Raw genomic sequence first — 17991 nt, 5'->3', positions numbered from 1 at the left:
CTGGTTGACATGGGGTACATCACTTCTCTCTTGACTTCCATAAAAGAAGGCATTAAAGAGATTCCCCAATTATGGGCCAAGGGCTGGTTACATCATAATCACCTGGGACCATTGTTACAGATTCCTGTTCCCACACTCTACCACAGTTCTGTATCAGTCTCCCAAATGGGAATGTTACGTATGTTTCATTAGCAAACAACCCAGATGATTCTGATGGGCACCTGGGTTTGGGAACCACGGCAGTAGATGATCTCTTCTGACGCTAAGAGGTCACTGAGCCCGCTGCTGTATTAGCCAGATTTGGGTGGGCCTGGACCTGGTGGAGGTGAGGAAATGTCAGACCTCTCTCAGGATGTGTGTTTGAGGGGACCCAGGGACTCTGAGAAGGAGGAGACAGTTACCAGCTTTCACACCTGGCACGGTGCGGGTTCTCTGCTACCTGTCTTCAGTTCCTACCACGGGAAGGCAGCATGTACCAGGGCTCTACTGGTGTAAACCATAGTTTTCTGCTGACCCAGAGATTCTAGAAATAGAAGTCCAAATTCTGCTTCCAGGCTTTTGTAGGGGTGGAGGAAAGCAGAGTGCCTGGGGAAAGGCTGTTATCAACAACGAAGTGGTACTGTCTTCCACGGGGTGAGGGAGTTTTCCCCTGTCCCTGCCTCAGGCTGCAGTGGTGCAGTCTGTTACCTTGGAGACCAGCTAACACTTCCTGGCAGGGCGAGCTTCACTGTTGAGTTGCTTGGAAGAGCTTAGAGGAAGTGGGAACCAGGAAAAGCAGAGTCCTGGGATGACCAGGGGCCCCTCTCCCAAAGATGGAGAAATGAGAAATGCAGGTGAGGGTGAGTGTCACAGGGTTAGCAGGATGGTAAGAGGGGGGGTGGGGCACACCCAGACACTGAGCTCTGGACCGAGTAAAAGAGGTTTAGGGAGCCTGGGCGCATGAGCCTCTGCTCCCTACATGCCAGGCGCTGTGCTGGGTGCTGGGGGTGCAACCACAGACAAGGAACTAGTGGGGCTGCTCAGGAGGAGGACCATGACAACTTGGTATGAGGCAGCCGGGGGGGGGGGGGGACAGCAATAGGAGGAAATGATTTCCTTCCTGGGGCTTGGAGGGCAGCAAATGGGGTTCAGGAAAGACTTGCTGGGTTTTCTTGTCAAACGAAAAGGGCTAAGGGTGTTTCTAGAAGTGGGTCCAACTTGAACAAAGAAGGGTATGAAATAGTAAGGTGCATGTAAGTAGGGGTTGCCAGGGACCATAGAAGGCTAAGAGGTAAGGTGGAGGAGTCAGCAAGGAACAGGTCCTGAAAAGAATGGTAAACACTGCGAGGAAGGTTCAGCTTGATGATCCACAGCACAGAGGGGCCATGGCAGGTTCTAAACAGGTGGACAACTCAGCATGTCGGAAAAATCATTCTGGCAGCAGAATGCAAAATGGATTGGACGGGGGCAAGACTTAGACTGTCTGGCCATTCAAAATACAAACCCTGGGGATGGCTTTACCCCAGATGTTCAGGAGAATCTGGCTATTAGCAAACCAGGCAGTTAGCTGGAGGTTTTCTCTTATCCATTAACCAGGGCTACTACCTCGCTCGCTTTGACCGTGATGCCATCTCCCAGGGGCCAGCCTACACATTCTCTTCCCCATCCGAGCCCAGCTCCCCAGGGCAACGTGGCCCACCTTTGTCTAACCTCTAGACCTGCCCTGAGTGCACTTATTCAACAAATGTTTTTCGAGCAGTACTATGTTCCAGGCACTGACTACACAAAGGGCTTCTACCAACGACCATACTAAGTCCCTGCCCTCATGGATCTTACTCTTAGTAGGTTGATGGGTGGGGGAGAAAGGTGGTAAGTAAGTAAATAACATAGTACTTCAAGATAAAACACATTCTGGAGAAAACAAAGCAGGGTGGAGGGGGTACTATTTGAGATGGGGTCGTCAAAGAAGCCGTCTCTAATGAGGTTTCATTTGAGCAAAGATGGGAAGGTTAGGGCTGTGTCCAGTTCATCTCTGCCTTCCCAGTACCAGCTCTTTCTGGCACCCAGCAAACACCCTAAAGATGTTCATGGGATGAGTGATTGCTTACATGTCCTATGCTGAAGCACTTGAAGAAGCAGAACATTCTTCTAATGCTGTTCTGCATTTCTTTTTTTTTTTTTAAGATTTTATTTATTTATTTGACAGAGATAGAGACAGCCAGTGAGAGAGGGAACACAAGCAGGGGGAGTGGGATAGGAAGAAGCAGGCTCCCAGCGGAGGAGCCTGATGTGGGGCTCGATCCCAGAACGCCAGGATCACGCCCTGAGCCGAAGGCAGACGCTTAACCACTGTGCCACCCAGGCACCCCTGTTCTGCATTTCTATACTACTCTGTATTTACAAAGCTCTTTGACATTCTCAATGTCGGGGTTCAGTCTCTTGACAACGGTGCTGAAACAGGCAGGGAAGTTACTAGGAACCCTGTTCCATTCTGCAGAAGAAGAAACCCAAGGTCCAGTGCTTTCTAGAACACCACAGTGTGTCGTGAGTTTTATGCCGACCACACCCTCCTGCTCCATCAGCCACACCAGTCACCCTAGAATCCAGTCGTGCAGGCCTCTGAATTCATTAGATTGTTAATCACTCACTGAAAAGAGGGAACTGGGACACTGTGGGGTGTCCAGTGTTCATGAGGCATTTCTATTGCGACAGTCTCTGCCACTGGTCTCTCAGCCAAGCGTCCTGAAGGAAAGCCAGCTGTTTTTTAAATATTTTTTAGCATTAACAACATTGCCACGTTATCTTGGTGCTTCCCAAAAAACAAAGCATCCTCTGAGTAAAAGATTAAAGACCCCAGAGAGAAAAGCAAGTTGCTGTACCATCATTAGGCTATTTTATTTAATGATTTCATAAGAACACACTTATTTATCAAGCTGCAACTCCCAAGTTTCTCACTTGCTGTCTCTTAGCCAATATTTTTGTGGTTGCAAGTAACAGAAGCCAAATGAGCTAGCTTAAGCAGAAAGATGGGGAATTATAAGGAACAGGGTTTTTCATGGAACCCAAGAGCAGAAAGTGAAGGCAGTTCTCACAAGTGCCTGGGATCAGCATTTAGATATTCAAGAACCGAGGCAGTTTCTCAACCTCCTCCTCTCTCTTCACCTTCCCTTCCCCAAGTATGGATTGCTTGCCAGTTCCTGCTCTCTTGTAACTTACAGTCAAATGGGAGAGAGACACCAATTTTTAAAAATCACACTAAAGAATGTATCATTCTAAATTAAAAGTATTCTGAAAGAACACATTTCTGTGAGAGTTTACATAACACTAAAGGAACCTGAAATACAGTAGGAAGGTGAAGAAGAGTTCCCCAAGAAAGTGACACTTAGGCTGAAATATCAAGAATGAGTTGGGGGAGGGGAAGGGGATGTTCCAGAGCAGACACAGCACGTGTAAAGGCCCTGTGGTTAAAGGAACATTCCAGGAATTGAAGGGAGGGGATGATAGAACAAAGAATGGGGGAGCAGGGGGAAAGGGGGAAAGTTGAGAGGTAGGTTGGGCAACAGCCAGATCATGCAAGACCTCAGATGCCATCCTAAGAATCTTAGTCTTCATCCTAGAAATGAAGGGAAGCCTTCGAATAGTTTGAAGCAGGTGGGAGAAGAGGGGCTGTGACGTTGGGTTTGTATTTTTAAAAGATCACTCTGGCTTCAGTGAGAACAGACTGGTCTGGAGGGTCTGAGGGAATGTGGCTTGGCCAGTTAGGGTCTATTGCCATTATCTGCGGCAGAGATGACAGTGGCCTGGACAGAGAATGTCACTGGAAACAGAGGTAAGTGGGGAAATTTAAGAGGGGGAAAATTGACAAGATTAGGTGACGGATTGGATACGGGGAATGAGGTATCATGAATAATTCCTAGGTTTCTGACTCATATAAGAAGATGGAGAGTGGCTCTTTTCTCTAAGCTGGAAAACACTGAAAAGAGGATAGTTTTGTAGGGAATAGGAATTCAGTCTTGGACATGTTGAGTTTGACGTACTCCAGGTGGAAATATCCAGTGTCGATGAATACAGTCTGCAGTCAGAGTGGGAGGTCCGGATTTTTGACGTGCCATTGGGGGTCATTGATGTGTGTACATGGTAGTTGAGGTCATGGACCAGGAAGGATAAGACTGCCTAGGAAAAGAGGATAGAGAAGGGTAGAGAGGGCACAATTTAGCCTTGAGGAACACCGACTTAAAATGCTCTGGTAGAGGAGAATGAGCCTAGAAGGGAGACCGGGAAGGAGCCAGGAGAGAGGGAAGAAGAAGGCTGGAGAGAATGGCCCCAGGGGAACCAAGCCAGGGAAGGACCACTCACTCCTCTTTATCTGAAGACAGACTTTTTCTTGCCTCTGAATGCACATGGTAGCCCTATAGCTCTTAATTCTGAATTCCCAGAGAGGATCTGATGGATCCATCTTGTTCCTGTTCACTGCTGACTCTAAGCTGTGAGGGTAGGCTGCAGGGTCACCCCTTTGAGTGCGGATGTCGTTCACAAAGAAAAGAATTCAACCTCATCTCAGTATTTTCCCTTCTCCCCTTTCTTAAAATTGTTATAATCACTCGTTGCCCTCTCCACTCAGTCCAGCCCTCACCATACATGGCCACCTACTTTCTGTACTTCATGAATGTCTAAGCTCAAGGTCAAGCCTTGGCTGACCACCCTAGCTATGCAAAACAGTTCTCTTTCCTGATTATTCTCCATCATATCATCCTTTCCCCCCCCCCTAAGGTTTTATTTATTTATTTGAGAGAGAGAGACAGAGCACAAGCAGAGGGAGCTGCAGGCAGAGGGAGAAGCAGTCTCCTCTCAGAGCAAGGAGCCCAATGCAGGACTCGATCCCAGGACTCTGGGATCATGACTTGAGCCAAAGGCAGATGCTTAACCAACTGAGCCACCCCGGCATCCCTCCATCATATCATCCTGTTCACGTCCTGCTTAGCATTTGCCACAGTTTCTATATATACTATATTTAATTTTTTAACACCCATCTTCCCCCTCTAGAGTGTAAGCTCTAGCTCAGTGGTTCTCAACTGGGGATGACTGTGCCCCCTCCCAGGAGATGTTAGGCCATGTCTAGAGACATTTTTGGTTGTCACAACTTGGGAGGCAGGAATCCCACTGGCATCTAGTGGGTGGAGGCCAAGGATGCTGCTAAGCCTCCCACAATGCACAGGACAGCCTCTCAACCAAGAATGACCCTGTCCGAAATGCTCAAAGTGCTGAAGTTGAGAAGCCTCTGTTCCCTTGTTCACCATTGTATCCTCGGCGCCTCGCACAAAGCCTGATACCTAGGAGGTGTTCGATGAGCATTAGTGAAGAGATGAATGACAGAAGAGTTGAGTTGACTATAGATACCCCCCAACACTGTTGTCTCTACGCTGCTTTTATCTTTCTCTTTTCTGGTATTCCTTTTCCCCTAGGAAAATAAGTGTTGGGTGCTTTATAATGGCTACACATACTAGTCCTCTCTTCCATGGTCAAGCATCGTTTCTGGAAGATCATTGGTAAGCATCCTCTCTGATCTTTCAAATAAAGACAACAGCAATGACATTTTGTTCCAGGTAGTTGAGGGGGGAAATACCTGCCTCAAAGCAAGACTGGATAAATGGTCATGGCATCATCTTATGCCTGAGGACATCCGTCTTCTCACTACCGGAATGGTGGAATAAAAAGTGTTAAGAACTTGGAGTCCACCTTTTATCAGGGCTCTACAGGGACCCTTCCCAGTTTCCATACAGAGATGAAAATGGCTCTGGAGACCTTGGCAATGTGGAGGCAATGTCTAGTGTGGGGACACTGACCAGTCACTCATTGTGTGTTTTGTAGCATGAGGAGAAACAATGACAGAAATCCCAAGAAGCAGTTGGACCAGAAGGACCTCCATGGACTTCGCCAAAATCCAGACAATGGACTACTGGTTACACATGTTAACCAGACACAGGACTTACTGGTAAATGCAATAGTGTTTTAACTGAGTCGTAGTGCTTACAAATCATAGTCAGGGAATGCACAATGTGTTAAACTCTGGGTGTTTCTTCTTTTTTTTTAAAAAGATTTTATTTATTTATGAAAGAGAGAGAGAGAGAGAGTGTGTGTGTGTGTGTGTGAGAGAGAGAGAGAGAGAGAGAGAGAGAGAGAGAGAGCATGAGCAGGGGGGAGGGAGGAAGAGCCGAGGGAAAAGCAGGCTCTCCTCTGAGCAGGGATCCTGCCTTGGGGCTCGAGCCCAGGACCCTGAGATCAGGACCCAAGCCAAAGTCAGATACTTAAGGGACCGAGCCACCCAGGCACCCCCACTCCTGGTGTTTCTTTCTTCACATAGGATCTCGGGATAGAAAACAATTAGTTAAATGTTCATCTCTGAACCTCTGCCTTTAGAAATGACAGGAATCTCTATGCTGTTTATAGAAATTTTGATAGCCTTCTTGGCCATATCATTAAACATTCAGGAGTATATGAAGCCTGTCTGTGTTATCAAAGCCTGAAGACTGGGGAATGTAATTCTAAAATTCCCCTTTCTGAGATTTGTCTTTTAGGATTCCCAAAAACCTAGATCCAAAAATCAGTTTCAGAAAGTGCTATCAGAGCAAGAGCTTTGCAGCAAGAGAATTAACTTCTAGAATAACCAGAACTGTGGTTTTAGGCTGACTCTCAAGGTGTCAATGAACTGTTTTGTGCCCCACGACGGTGGGTGGATGGTCTAGAGCTCAGAATTCACTCTACCATAGAAACTATTGTCATCAGGAGTGGTTAGGTGAAAGCTTGGCCTAGAATCACCTACCTAATCTATAGGAGAGTTTAAAGATGATATCTTTGAGATGACAATCTGTCAAAAACAGTATGGTTTTAACACTAGCAATCAGACAATCAGGAAAATGGTCCTGTTTTACTTTCCTCAAGTATTGGTACTAATAGGAAATTAATTTTAATGAAAAGAAAATGAGGAAACATCAATAGTCGTGAGATTCTGGGGGATTCTTCCAATGACTTCAGATGTTGATAATATGAGTCTTCACTTCATCTAATTTCATAGCAAATACGTGACTTCCCAGGTGGGCAAGGACCACTCGGACCCTTATGAGCCACAGCTGGGACCTCCTTTACCTCACAAATGAATAGCAGTGGGAAAGAGAGAAAGGATTGTCCCAACACAAAGATCTTCCTACTCTCGATGTGAATCACATACCTTAGTGTGTAATCAGTACGCCCTACAGCCAAAATGTATAATGTCTATGTGTCAATGGTGGATCTTCAAATATTAATCATACAAAATTCATATCCTAAAATACAATGGATCATTTCGAATGTAAGTAAAATGGAAGAAAGATGAATTACCAGTCTACCATGCGAGGAGCAATCAACCAAGGAGTTGGTTGAGTCCTGAGAGATGAAGAGAGTGACATCTAGTGTTCATACAATGTAAAGCAGCGTTTCCCTAAGTGCGAGAGGGGGCGGACCATGTATTTTAGGTGGTGCCGTCTAAGGGCCGAACATTAATTAGCATAAAATCGTAAGAGAAAGTTATCTTTTTAGTCAGTTCCCCTCAATCCTTCGTGAAAATAGTCACAGTTAGGTGCTAACGTGAGCTATGCAGCTTGGGTTTGAATCCCAGCCGTGTCACCTACCAGCTGTGTGACTTTGGGAAAATCACTTAAATTCTCTGTGCCTCAGTTTCCTTGTCAGCAAAATGGGGTAATGACGGAACCGACTTTGTAGAATTAAATGAGTCAATATACAGACAGTGCTTGACACATAATAAGTGCTATTTAAGTGTTTGCTCTATTAGTGTTGTTAACACTTCTTTAACGCTTGCTAATTTCCTTTTGAAACAGGGCAGTAAGCAGGCCTCAGGCACAGAACCAAGGGCATACATAGTAGTTAGCTGGCATATAATAGCAGCATTTCATTTTCACTGAGGGGGAGATGCAGATCATTGCTGGGATCTGTTAATGCGGCAGCACTCAAGGCTGTGTGCTGCTATTGCTTCAAACGCCCCGTTTTACAGGTGAAAAAAGAGCCCTATCGACTTGCCTGGCTTCACAAAGCAAGTAGATGGGAAAACCCCACCTACTGCACTCCTTTCTTCTCTCCCACCTGCTCTTCTTTGGACTTTCTTCTTCCTGTGTCCTCTACCCTGTCTGGTGGAGCTCTATCAGCTACCTGCAGAGTTTTCAACCCTTTGTCCACCACCTCACCCACTACAGTGAAAGCCCTGGTCAATACAAGCCCAAGAAGCACCCACCTGGGGTTCAAGCAGGCATCCAGGAGATGGGCGCAGCCACCTGTCATATAGATGGGGGTCCTGGTGGGTTAAACAGTGGGCAGGCCCATTCCCCAGCCATCAGATGATGCTGTGGGGCAATTTCCATCATAGTGGGATCATTCCCTCTCTTACGATGCCGTACCACACCCAGAGGGAGTCATGGCCAATTCTGGCAACATTTACATCCTATGTGTATCACATAGTGATTGTGCTGAAAGCCCGGTCTGAACCAGGTCTTGCACACTTTCCCAGCCCTTCTCGTGTCACGTTACACACTCCAACCGCCATGGCCAACTTTCTGCTCTACAAACGCTCTGACCCCTTCCCCGCTCCTTGCCTCTGCCTGGAATGAGCGTTCCCTAGCTATGCACAGGGTCGACTCCTTCACCTCCAGATCTCGGCTCACACCAGCCTTCTCTGACCCCTACCCTCCCCATCACACTGCTCACTGCCTATCACATTGGGCTCCATGTTCTTCCTGGAACTGTTTCTTCCTGAAATTATATACACTGATTTCATCTTTTCTCTATTCTCTACCTACCCACACTAGAATGTAAGGTCCAAGAAGGCAAGAACATTTCTCTCTTGTTCACACTGTAGCCCTAACACCAATGACAGCGCCTGGTTCATAGAAGGGCTCAGAAACACCCACTGGGGGAAGGAAGAAGTGCCAGCCTCCAGGAGAGGTGATCAAGGGCAAATGGGCTCAGAGCCTCCAGTCAGTTTTCTCTACCTTCTGGCTCCCAGAAAGCACCCCCAACACTGAATGCTTGCCGTGAATGACTTCAGCTCCACCACCAAGACCACCCCCCAAATCCTGAGCTTGGCACTGTGTAAGTGACACGGGTGTCACCGGGTATGAGCAAGGGGGCATAGTCCTTTTCGTGGTCAGACTCCTGTGATGGTGAGGAAATTCTATATTTAAAAGTTGTACCTACTGCTCCTGTTTCTGGCCTCTGGACTAGACAGAATAAACCCATTCCCTCCTCCATCAGCCAACAAATGTTTGTTGAGGACCCGCCAGACGGATAGCAAGGCAGAACTCGTGGCAAGATACCAAAAATGCAAGTGTGGAAATAAACAAAGAGCACCCAAATGAGAACAGAGGCAATTTATTCAGTTTGCCTCCAACAAGGAAGTCAGCCACCTTCCCTTGAGTTCGGTAGAGACTCAAAGGCCGGGGATCAGGAATGCTTTACGGTGACAAAGGGGAAAGCTTCAGGTGTGCCCACAGGGCAGTGTTGGCGTGAGGAAGCTGGAGCTGGGCTAACCGGAAGGCAGTCATCTCATATGATTGGTTCTGAGGGCATATTTGGCCTTCTCTGCTGGGTCCCGAGCTGGATGTGGGATAACAAATAGGAAAGCCGGCTGTCCTTGACCAAGTCTGGACCCTTCTGGGCCAGTTGCTACAGTTGTGGGTTGGTTTCGTGGACTGGTTGCTACCAAGGTCATGGGTCGGAGTTCTATGGTCCTATATGGTCTGGCCACTGAATATTCAGTGTCGCACAAGGCAGGATGTGGTGAGTGACCCTTGAATTGTCTAGCCACATGTTGGGGATGAGGTGAGGGATGAGAATGGGCAACTGGCCCAGGATGCAGGCCTCTCATTCCTCAGTTCCCTCAGCACGGTGAGTTCTTGAAGTGCATTCTGGGAGGACCCGTCGGAGTTGGCAGCCCTCGGGCATCTATGTGGAGGGGACCGAGGGCATCCTCAGCCTTGCCCTCTCTTTCCCCAGTTTTCTGTTTGACTCTGGCTCTGTCTTGCAGAGGCTGCAGGGACACGAGACCCAACCCTCGCCTTGGGAGGACTCAGAAGACTGGCTTTCAACACGCAGTCTACAGTTTGAGAGGCTCACCTTGGCTGACCTGCTTAGCCAGGGCACCGCCGTGCTGTGAGTCTGGCGCTAGTCCCTTCACCCCCAAGCCTGCAAGCCTGGCAACACCCCTCTCCCCGGCCCCAGAGACCCCTTCATAAGACTTTGCTTCTTCAGGGAGGAGGGCAGCAATATCATGAGGAAAGTTCACTTCTCCACCCAGTTCATCCACCAATTTGAATCCAAGCTTTCTGAGTAAGTACGAGAGCTCAAGAGTTTCCTCATTTCAGCAGCCTGAGAGTAACTTTGTTCAGGGGCGTGGGGTGGGGGAGGGGGTTAGTCAGTAAGCATCCAGCTCTTGATTTTGGTTCTGGTCGTGATCTCAGGGTCATGAGATCGAGCCCCATGTCAGCTCTGTGCTTGGCGTGGAGTCTGCTTGAGATTCTCTCTCTCTCCTTCTCCCTCTGCCTCCCCCCCCACTCACTCGCTCACTCTCTCTAAAATAAATAAATAAATAAATAAATAAATAAATAAATAAATAAATAAATAAAATCTTAAAAAAAAAAACAACTTTGTTCAGACAACAATCTTTAAGTTCTTGGGCAAGTCCCTCCCACCTCTGGTCCTAATGGCCTCTTTCCTCAAATAAAATGATTGGATCATACCAGTTTTTCTCAGCTTTTTAAAATCCGTGGGCGCTTTGGGTAAGCACATAAAACCTTACACCTTCATCTGAGGTGTAATAGTTAAGTGACTACTTTCAATGACAGATTGGCTGAGTTTATAGTTTTGCAAATGTATGTCACAAATATGCAGGCTACCCACTCCCAAACCAGATTTTCCGAGCACATACATACATTCCTTCCCCGATGTAGCAATCTATAATCCATGATCACTGTTTTGCCTGAGGTTTCTTAAAAGGCTATAATAATAATTAATACCTGTCATTTATTAAAGTGTCAGGAATTCTGCTAAGGTCTGCATGCACTATCTTGTTTAATCCTCACAACAACTGGAAATATAATATCACTCTCAAGCCAAATATCCAAACTTCAGTTGATAACTGACCAATTTGCCAGATTTATCAAAACATTTTAACTGGAACTTTTATAGCAATTTTTATCAGGTAGGAAGGTTTAAACAGGTTTTTAAAGTTGGTAATATTATGCAATATTTTGGTTGGTTGGTTTTAATTGTGAATCAAGCATGTTAAGGAACGATTGAGTCCATTCAGTTAATTCAAATTGACTTTCAGGGAATTGGCTTTCAGCAAACTGACTTTTGGCAAATTGACTTGGGTAGAGTCCTGGTATTATCTTCATGTTCGAGGTTCAGAGAGGTTCCCAAACCTGTCAAAGGTCACACAGCTAAGTATTGGGAAAGCTGGATCTCAAAGACTAGCATGTCTCATTACAGAGCTCATACTCCTAGCTCTATTCATACTCATGTATACCTTGAAACTCTACCCACCATCCACTGCCCCCTGATTTCACATCCAAAGGTCTTTTTTTTTTTTTTTACATCCAAACGTCTTGCTTGCCCTTTTGTAGGCTCCCAAATTCCACTTGCCCTCAATGAGGGCAATTCAGTTAAATTCAAGTGATGAGTCCTAAACTTGAGCACCTGTTACACGCTGTCTCCATCCAGTCATTGGAATGGTTTGCAATAACGCAAATTCAAGATGTTCCCCCAACTACTTTTTGGAAACTGAGGGTTTTTTTTTTTCTTTTTCTTATCTTTGTTGTTGTTGTTGTTGTTGTTGTTGTTAATCAGTCCACTGAGAACCTACTGCTGAACTGCCTCCATTGGGCATTTATGATCATCTCCAGGTGACTAGCAAGCCTCAGCTGAGGAGACATGGATTTGAGAAGAGCAAGACATTTACCCCCAAATCCCATCCACACCTTTTTCCCATGCATATAAGTGACTGTCGCTCAGTGGTGAAGCTGACCTTGGCTGATGAGTCCTTCTGGTGTTTTGGCAGGGCTATCGAACTCTATCAACAAAGAATCCGGTGGCTCACAGAAAACAGCAGGAAGGTAAGAGACATGGAGTTAATTCTCTGCCCCCTTTTACTTGTTCCAGTCCGTATTTGCTATAGTTCTTTCAGTTGCAAATGACAGACCTCCAATTTAAACTGGCTTAAGCTAAAAAAAGGGAATTCTCGACCTACATAAATGAAAAGCCCAAACACAGCTGAAGCCATGGGCTCAAATGATGTCATCTCTTTGTCTCTGGGCTCTGCTTTCTTCTCAGTTGGTTTTATTCTTTTTTTTTTTTTTTTAAAGATTTATTTATGTTAGAGAGAGAGAGCACATGAGCGGGAGGGGCAGGGGGAGAGGGAGAGAGAATCTCAAGCAGACTCCACGCTGACCACTGACCATGGAGCAGGAAACAGGGTGGGGCTCGATCTCATGACCCTGAGATCATGGTCTGAGCCAAAACCAAGAGTCAGACGCTTAACTGACTGAGCTACCCACGCGCCCCACCATACCCTTTTCTGATGAAGCTACAGAGGAGACATGATACCAGCCTAGACTAGATCCCAGGGAGGCAATCACTCATAAACCAGTTCGTGGGTCCTCTGGGTGCTGATGCAGCCTGGGGTGATGGACAGGCCATCCCTGGGTCCCCTTCCCAACTACTGTCAGCAAGGCCCGGGTGAAGTGTCCTCACTTCTATGGGTGTCTGTTTCCATATTTATGGAGGAGAAAAGCAGGGCTTATAAATGAGTGGCATGCTGGCAAATCTGGCCCACAGCCATGTTTTTCTTGGCCTTCATAGTTTAAAATATTTCTCGAGTTAGTTGCCAAGATTTAGAATTCTGGTGTTTCATGTTTATGTCTGTTTTTAGCTCTCTCTTGAAAAATGGGAATATCTGGCATCACCGGGCTCCAATTCCCTCTTATGAACTTATCCAGTTATTTTACAGGATAAATGTCTAGAATTCCAATGGCTAAGTGTAAGAGAATGAATGTTTTCAATTATAAAAGCTCTAAAGGCAGTTTCCGTAAATTTAAAAAGGAATAGAACTGGCCCAGATTTGAACTCCTTTTGGCCCCTGAGGATTGGTAACGTCCTGGGAGGCCTCAGCGTTCATTTGGGTCATGAATTCAACAAATAATGATTGGATGTGTACTATATATCCGCACCAGTCCAGGATTGAGGATTAGAAACATGACCAATATGAAGGTCCCACCTTCGTAGTGATTATAGTCCAGTGGGGGGGGGGGAGAGACAACGAATAATTAGCAAATCATATGTAAGGTCAAGTTAGTGATAGTGCTATAAAGGAAAATAAAGCAGGGTAAGGGAATAGAGAGTAGGATAGAATGAGAATTATCTTTTAAAAAATTATTAAGATTTTATTTATCTATGTGAGAGAGAGAATGAGAGTGAGAGAGAGCATGAGCCAGGGAGAGGGAGAGGGAGAAGCAGACTCCCCCACTGAGCAGGGAGCCCAATGTGGGGCTCAATCCCAGGACCCTGGGATCATGACCTGAGCCGAAGGCAGATGCTTAACTGACTGAGCCATCCAGGCATCCCAGAAGGAGTGCTACTGAAATAGAATGGTCAAGGAGGAGACATTTGCACAGACACCTAAAGGAAATGAGGGCACTCCCACGTAGAGCTCTAGGGGAGAACGTTCCAGGCAGAGGAAACAGCAAATGCCAAGGCTCTAAGACAGGAACAAGCTTGGCATATTCTAGAAGCAGCAAGCAGGCCAGTGTAGCAAGCACAGAGTGAGCCCCATGGAGAAGGGGAGTGGATGAGGCTAGAATCAGGAAGGGCCTTGCAGAGTTCAGCACTTATTCCACAAGTGAGGCTTTTAAGCAAGGGAGTGACATGATCTGACCTAAGTTTCAAAAAGATCATTGTGGCGGCTTCATAAATTGACTGTAGAGAACAAAGGCCAGGTAAGAATGCTGGTGACTTAGGCTCAAGAGCTAGGGGGGATGGACTGAGAAATGGTGGACTCGGGGTGTGGCTTGAAGGCACAGCCTGCAAGGACACCAACAGATTGCATGGATTTGGGGCCAATGTGCCCAGGTGCCTGTTGAATGACATTCACAAGAGGACCAGGTGTGAGGAGGAAAATCGAGAAGTCTTGGCTTCACCATATGAAGTCTGAGAGGCTTACGTCTGGGCAGAGACAAGGAGCAGGCAGTTGAATGCATATGTTTGGAGCTGCCAGAGAGCTCTGCCTGCAGATAGATCTTGAATTATCATCTGTGCAAATAGTATTCAAATCCCCGGGACACATGAGATCATTTAGGGAGTGAGTGCAGAACAGGGGTTCTTAACGGCCAGAGGGTGGGGGTAGGGAGAGCAGAGCACAATTTTGCCCCCCAGGGAATATTTGGCGGTGTCTGCAGATATGTTTGGTTGTCAAGGCTGAGAGGGGAGGTCGCCAGGGAAGCTGCCAAAGGTCCTACAGTGCACTGGTCAGCTCCCCACAGCTCAAAATGTCAGTAGTTCAGGGGCTGACAAACTGTGGTGTAGAAAAGGAAGGGAAAGGAAGAGGGAGCCCTAGTCCCGTACTTCTCAAACATTTATGGCAGCCAAATCCCTTTTGGTGGTGGGGGCGGTGGGGAGAGGAATTTTGTTAAAAATGCAGACTCTAATTAGGCAGATCTGGGGTGGGACTTGAGATTTTGCATCTAACAAATTCCCAGAACGTTCCAGGATGCAGACTTGGGAGGAGGTGGGGGTGAGTAAGCAGGACTGGCCAGCAAGTGGACCAAAAAAGCAGGAAAACGTGATGTCCTGAAAGACAAGTGTATTTATGAAGCGCTTCAACTTGTGACATCCTTGACACAGCCACATGGTGTCCTATACTGCTCGGAATTAGCGAAACTTGAGAACTTACATTTGACCATTGGGTTTGGCAAGAGTGAGGTCATCGATCACCTTGACAAGTGTAACTCCAGGGGAGTGGGGAGGTGAGAGCCTTATTCTGAGGTGGTGGCAGAGAAATGAGGGGTAAGCTAACATGGGAAGCAGAGAAATGAGGTGGGGTAGCAAGAGGGAGAGGTGGGATCCTGAAAGGTTTATTTCCTTTTTCAGATGGGCAATACTATTTTGTAATTTGTGTGGTGATGGAAATGGTACAATACATAAGGAGGAACCGGGGATCCAGGAGAAGAGATGTTTACCGTAGCAAAGTCCCTATTTGGCAAGAGAAGAGCGGTAACGGGAGTCAAAGGGTTGGGCTTAGAGCTTTGGTAGTTGCTATAGATACATTATAAAGGGGGAACAGGTCAAGTGTGTGGGCAAAGGGGCAGGCAGCTTGGTCGATTCTGTGTGGAAAGATTACCAAAAAAAAAGACTCTGACTTGTTTCTCTTTTCTCAGTGAAATCGGAGGCAAAATCACGAAGGGAATGTTGAGGTGTGAGAGGTGTAAAATAGCCCTCTGTAAGAGTAGAGAAATGAATTGGACAGGAAAATTGGGCATGCAGTAAAGTGATATTTAAGGCAAAAAGCACCAAATGGAACCCACTGCCCCTAGAGAACCATCCGTCTTGTACGAATGAACATCCCAGGTCACGATGCAGCTGTAACAGGATGAACAGTTCTTGGCAGAGCCAACCCGCATGGGCCTAGAGAACGTGCTAGCTGTTAGACACAGAATTAGAAACTCACAGAAATACCACGGCAGTCGGCGAGCTTGGCACATCTGCCTTTGATTGGTAGAGTCGGTGGAAAACAAATAAGGCTACAGAGAAATGGAATAAAACCAGCTGATGTAATTAGCCAATTTTATACCTTACAAAGGATGCTTTTCCGTGGTCTCCAAATTTTCCTTAATGGACATGGCTTACTTTATAAGGGTGGACTGTAAATATTAAGGGGAAAAAAAGCTTGTGAAGAATAGGATTTAGAAGCAGATAATGCCCAGAACTAAAGTCAGGACATCGGGTTCTGCTTTTTCCTCCGTAAAATGGGCCTGCCTTCTGCTGCTTTTTTGAGGACAGGGGTGTGTTCCAACTTCCACATCTTGCGGAACTACCGAGTGAGAGGGTTTAGGGAAGCAGAGAGCTGTGCTGGTTTTTTCCATGTGCCCTCTTTGGTTTTAGGCATTTGGCCTCATCAAGGGAGCCAGAGTCGGCCTTGTCATTGATGTGACAGCCGTGAGCAGTGGCTCTCAGAAAGAGGAGTTCCAGACTGACTTCCTGGTAAGTCTCTCTGGCACAGAGAAGTACCTGGAACCACCCTGAACACCCCCTACCCTTTGTGAGCGTGGCCAACTGGCTTTGTTTCTATCAACTGCAAAGTGGGGTGTTTTGCAAAGAACAATTCACACTTAATTAGCACCTACCGTTAAGGAAATATATCAAGTTCATTTTCAGTTCCTGTGTGAGCTTCTAGTATTCTCACCACAGCAGTCCCTACTAACTAGACTTTGCTGCAAGAGCCCCCACTTCCCTGGAAAGAGGATGTGAAAACGGTGATCGGTTGGACTGACTCCAGCATAGCATGGCACGGGTCTCCTGGCCTTTTCTGGACCCAAGGGCTATCTTGTTTTCTTTGGCATGTCCGGCATGTCCGTTACAAAGAAGCTTAAAACTCTGAAGCCAGATGACGGGGCTCAAGTCCTAGCCACCTCTACCACTTCTGGGCTGTGACTCTGCTACCTAATCTCTCTGTGCCTTAGTTTCCTCGTCTGTAGAATGCGATGTCCACAGTGGCCACCTGCCAGGGCTGCCATAGGATGAAAGGAGTTCATGCAAGTTAAGTGCTCAGAAAAACAAACAAACAAACAAACAAACAAACAAACAAACCTCTGTATGTAGCCTCTGGGCACTAATGTAGGGAGACTCTTTTCTTATGGGAACCCTAGAACTTTGGAGGCAATCGTTCAAGCACTCTTCATAGGGTTCAACATGGGCTAGTCATCCAGAATTGTCTCCCATTCCTGGTCTCAGCAGATGTCAGAAAACTGCTTCATGACATTCTCAGGGCTGAGTTTCTAAAGATGCCCCGGGTGGGCTGGTCTAATACTAGCCAGGGCAACGTGTGTGTTGGCGGCGGACAGATGAAATTCTACCGAGCCAGGAAGAAGAGGGAGGGGCTATCTCACCATTGGATGTTCAGCCGCTACAGCTTGAGAGCATCAAATAGGCTGGCGTCGTGCTCATTGCTGCATCCCTACCTCCTGTGCTTTGGAGAGAAACCACTGCCCCCGGCCTCTGTCCCCCTCCCTGGATGCCACAGCGAAGGGTCCAACCACAGCACAGGCTGAGATGGGTACCTAAGAGGCTCAACCGCCTCCCCCCAAGTCCATGACCCAAGTGTGTGGCAGCCCCAAGGAGCTGCTCCAGAAGAGAACGTCAGTCTGCAGTCACTGGGACTGCGTGAGGGCACGACCTCCCAGGGTGCTCTGCCAATCTCTGGGCTGAGGCCTGTGCCCTGGCCCCGCCACACACACACGCACATGCACACGCACACACACACGCACACGCGCACATGCACATGCACACACACACACACACAAGGGCTGGGATGGGTCACCAGGGCACTCATCCCACACCCCCATGTGACTCAGTGGGCAGGAGGCTAATGTCAGCTTGGGGCCCCTAAGCAGCCCCGTCCCAGCACAGCGGACACCCCAGTCCAGAGGCGCAGGCCCCAGCGTGAGGAGTGAAGCCAGGCTCCATGTGGCTGGCGGCTCCAGGAGCCAGTTTATCCCTTTGTCTGCCAGAGCCTCATTGAGGAGCAGCTGAGCCACAAGGAGAAGCTGTATGTCCTGTCCTTCGGCTCCACCACCAGTGCCCTCTGGCCAGACCCGGCGGAAGTCAGCTCCTCCACGTGAGTGACCCCCGGCCTCGGCCAGGGTGTCTGCTTGTTCCTTGTCCTCCCGACGTGGTGGTGTCTTTCTTTGAATACAGTGCAAA

At 47.3% G+C, this 17991-nt stretch overlaps 1 protein-coding gene across 6 annotated transcripts in view; it reads left to right on the top strand.

The window, feature by feature from the left end:
* VWA3A (von Willebrand factor A domain containing 3A) overlaps positions 1 to 17991 on the top strand; it is a 61977-nt gene that overhangs the window by 5025 nt on the left and 38961 nt on the right. For 4 of the 6 annotated variants that reach the window (XM_087869893.1, XM_087869874.1, XM_087869868.1 and 1 more), the window contains 7 exons: positions 5442 to 5525; positions 5848 to 5971; positions 10049 to 10173; positions 10273 to 10350; positions 12080 to 12134; positions 16174 to 16272; positions 17799 to 17905. In XM_087869893.1, coding sequence (XP_087726019.1) covers positions 5442 to 5525; positions 5848 to 5971; positions 10049 to 10173; positions 10273 to 10350; positions 12080 to 12134; positions 16174 to 16272; positions 17799 to 17905 — 672 coding nt within the window. The remainder of the gene's footprint in view (positions 1 to 5441; positions 5526 to 5847; positions 5972 to 10048; positions 10174 to 10272; positions 10351 to 12079; positions 12135 to 16173; positions 16273 to 17798; positions 17906 to 17991) is intronic. The other 2 variants (XM_087869879.1, XM_087869888.1) reach the window with 2 other exon arrangements.

This window comes from Ursus americanus, chromosome 2, assembly GCF_024610735.1.
Source record: "Ursus americanus isolate L20-20 chromosome 2, mUrsAme1.1.p, whole genome shotgun sequence".
NCBI lineage: Eukaryota > Metazoa > Chordata > Mammalia > Carnivora > Ursidae > Ursus > Ursus americanus.
This window is presented reverse-complemented; position numbering and strand designations above follow the sequence as displayed.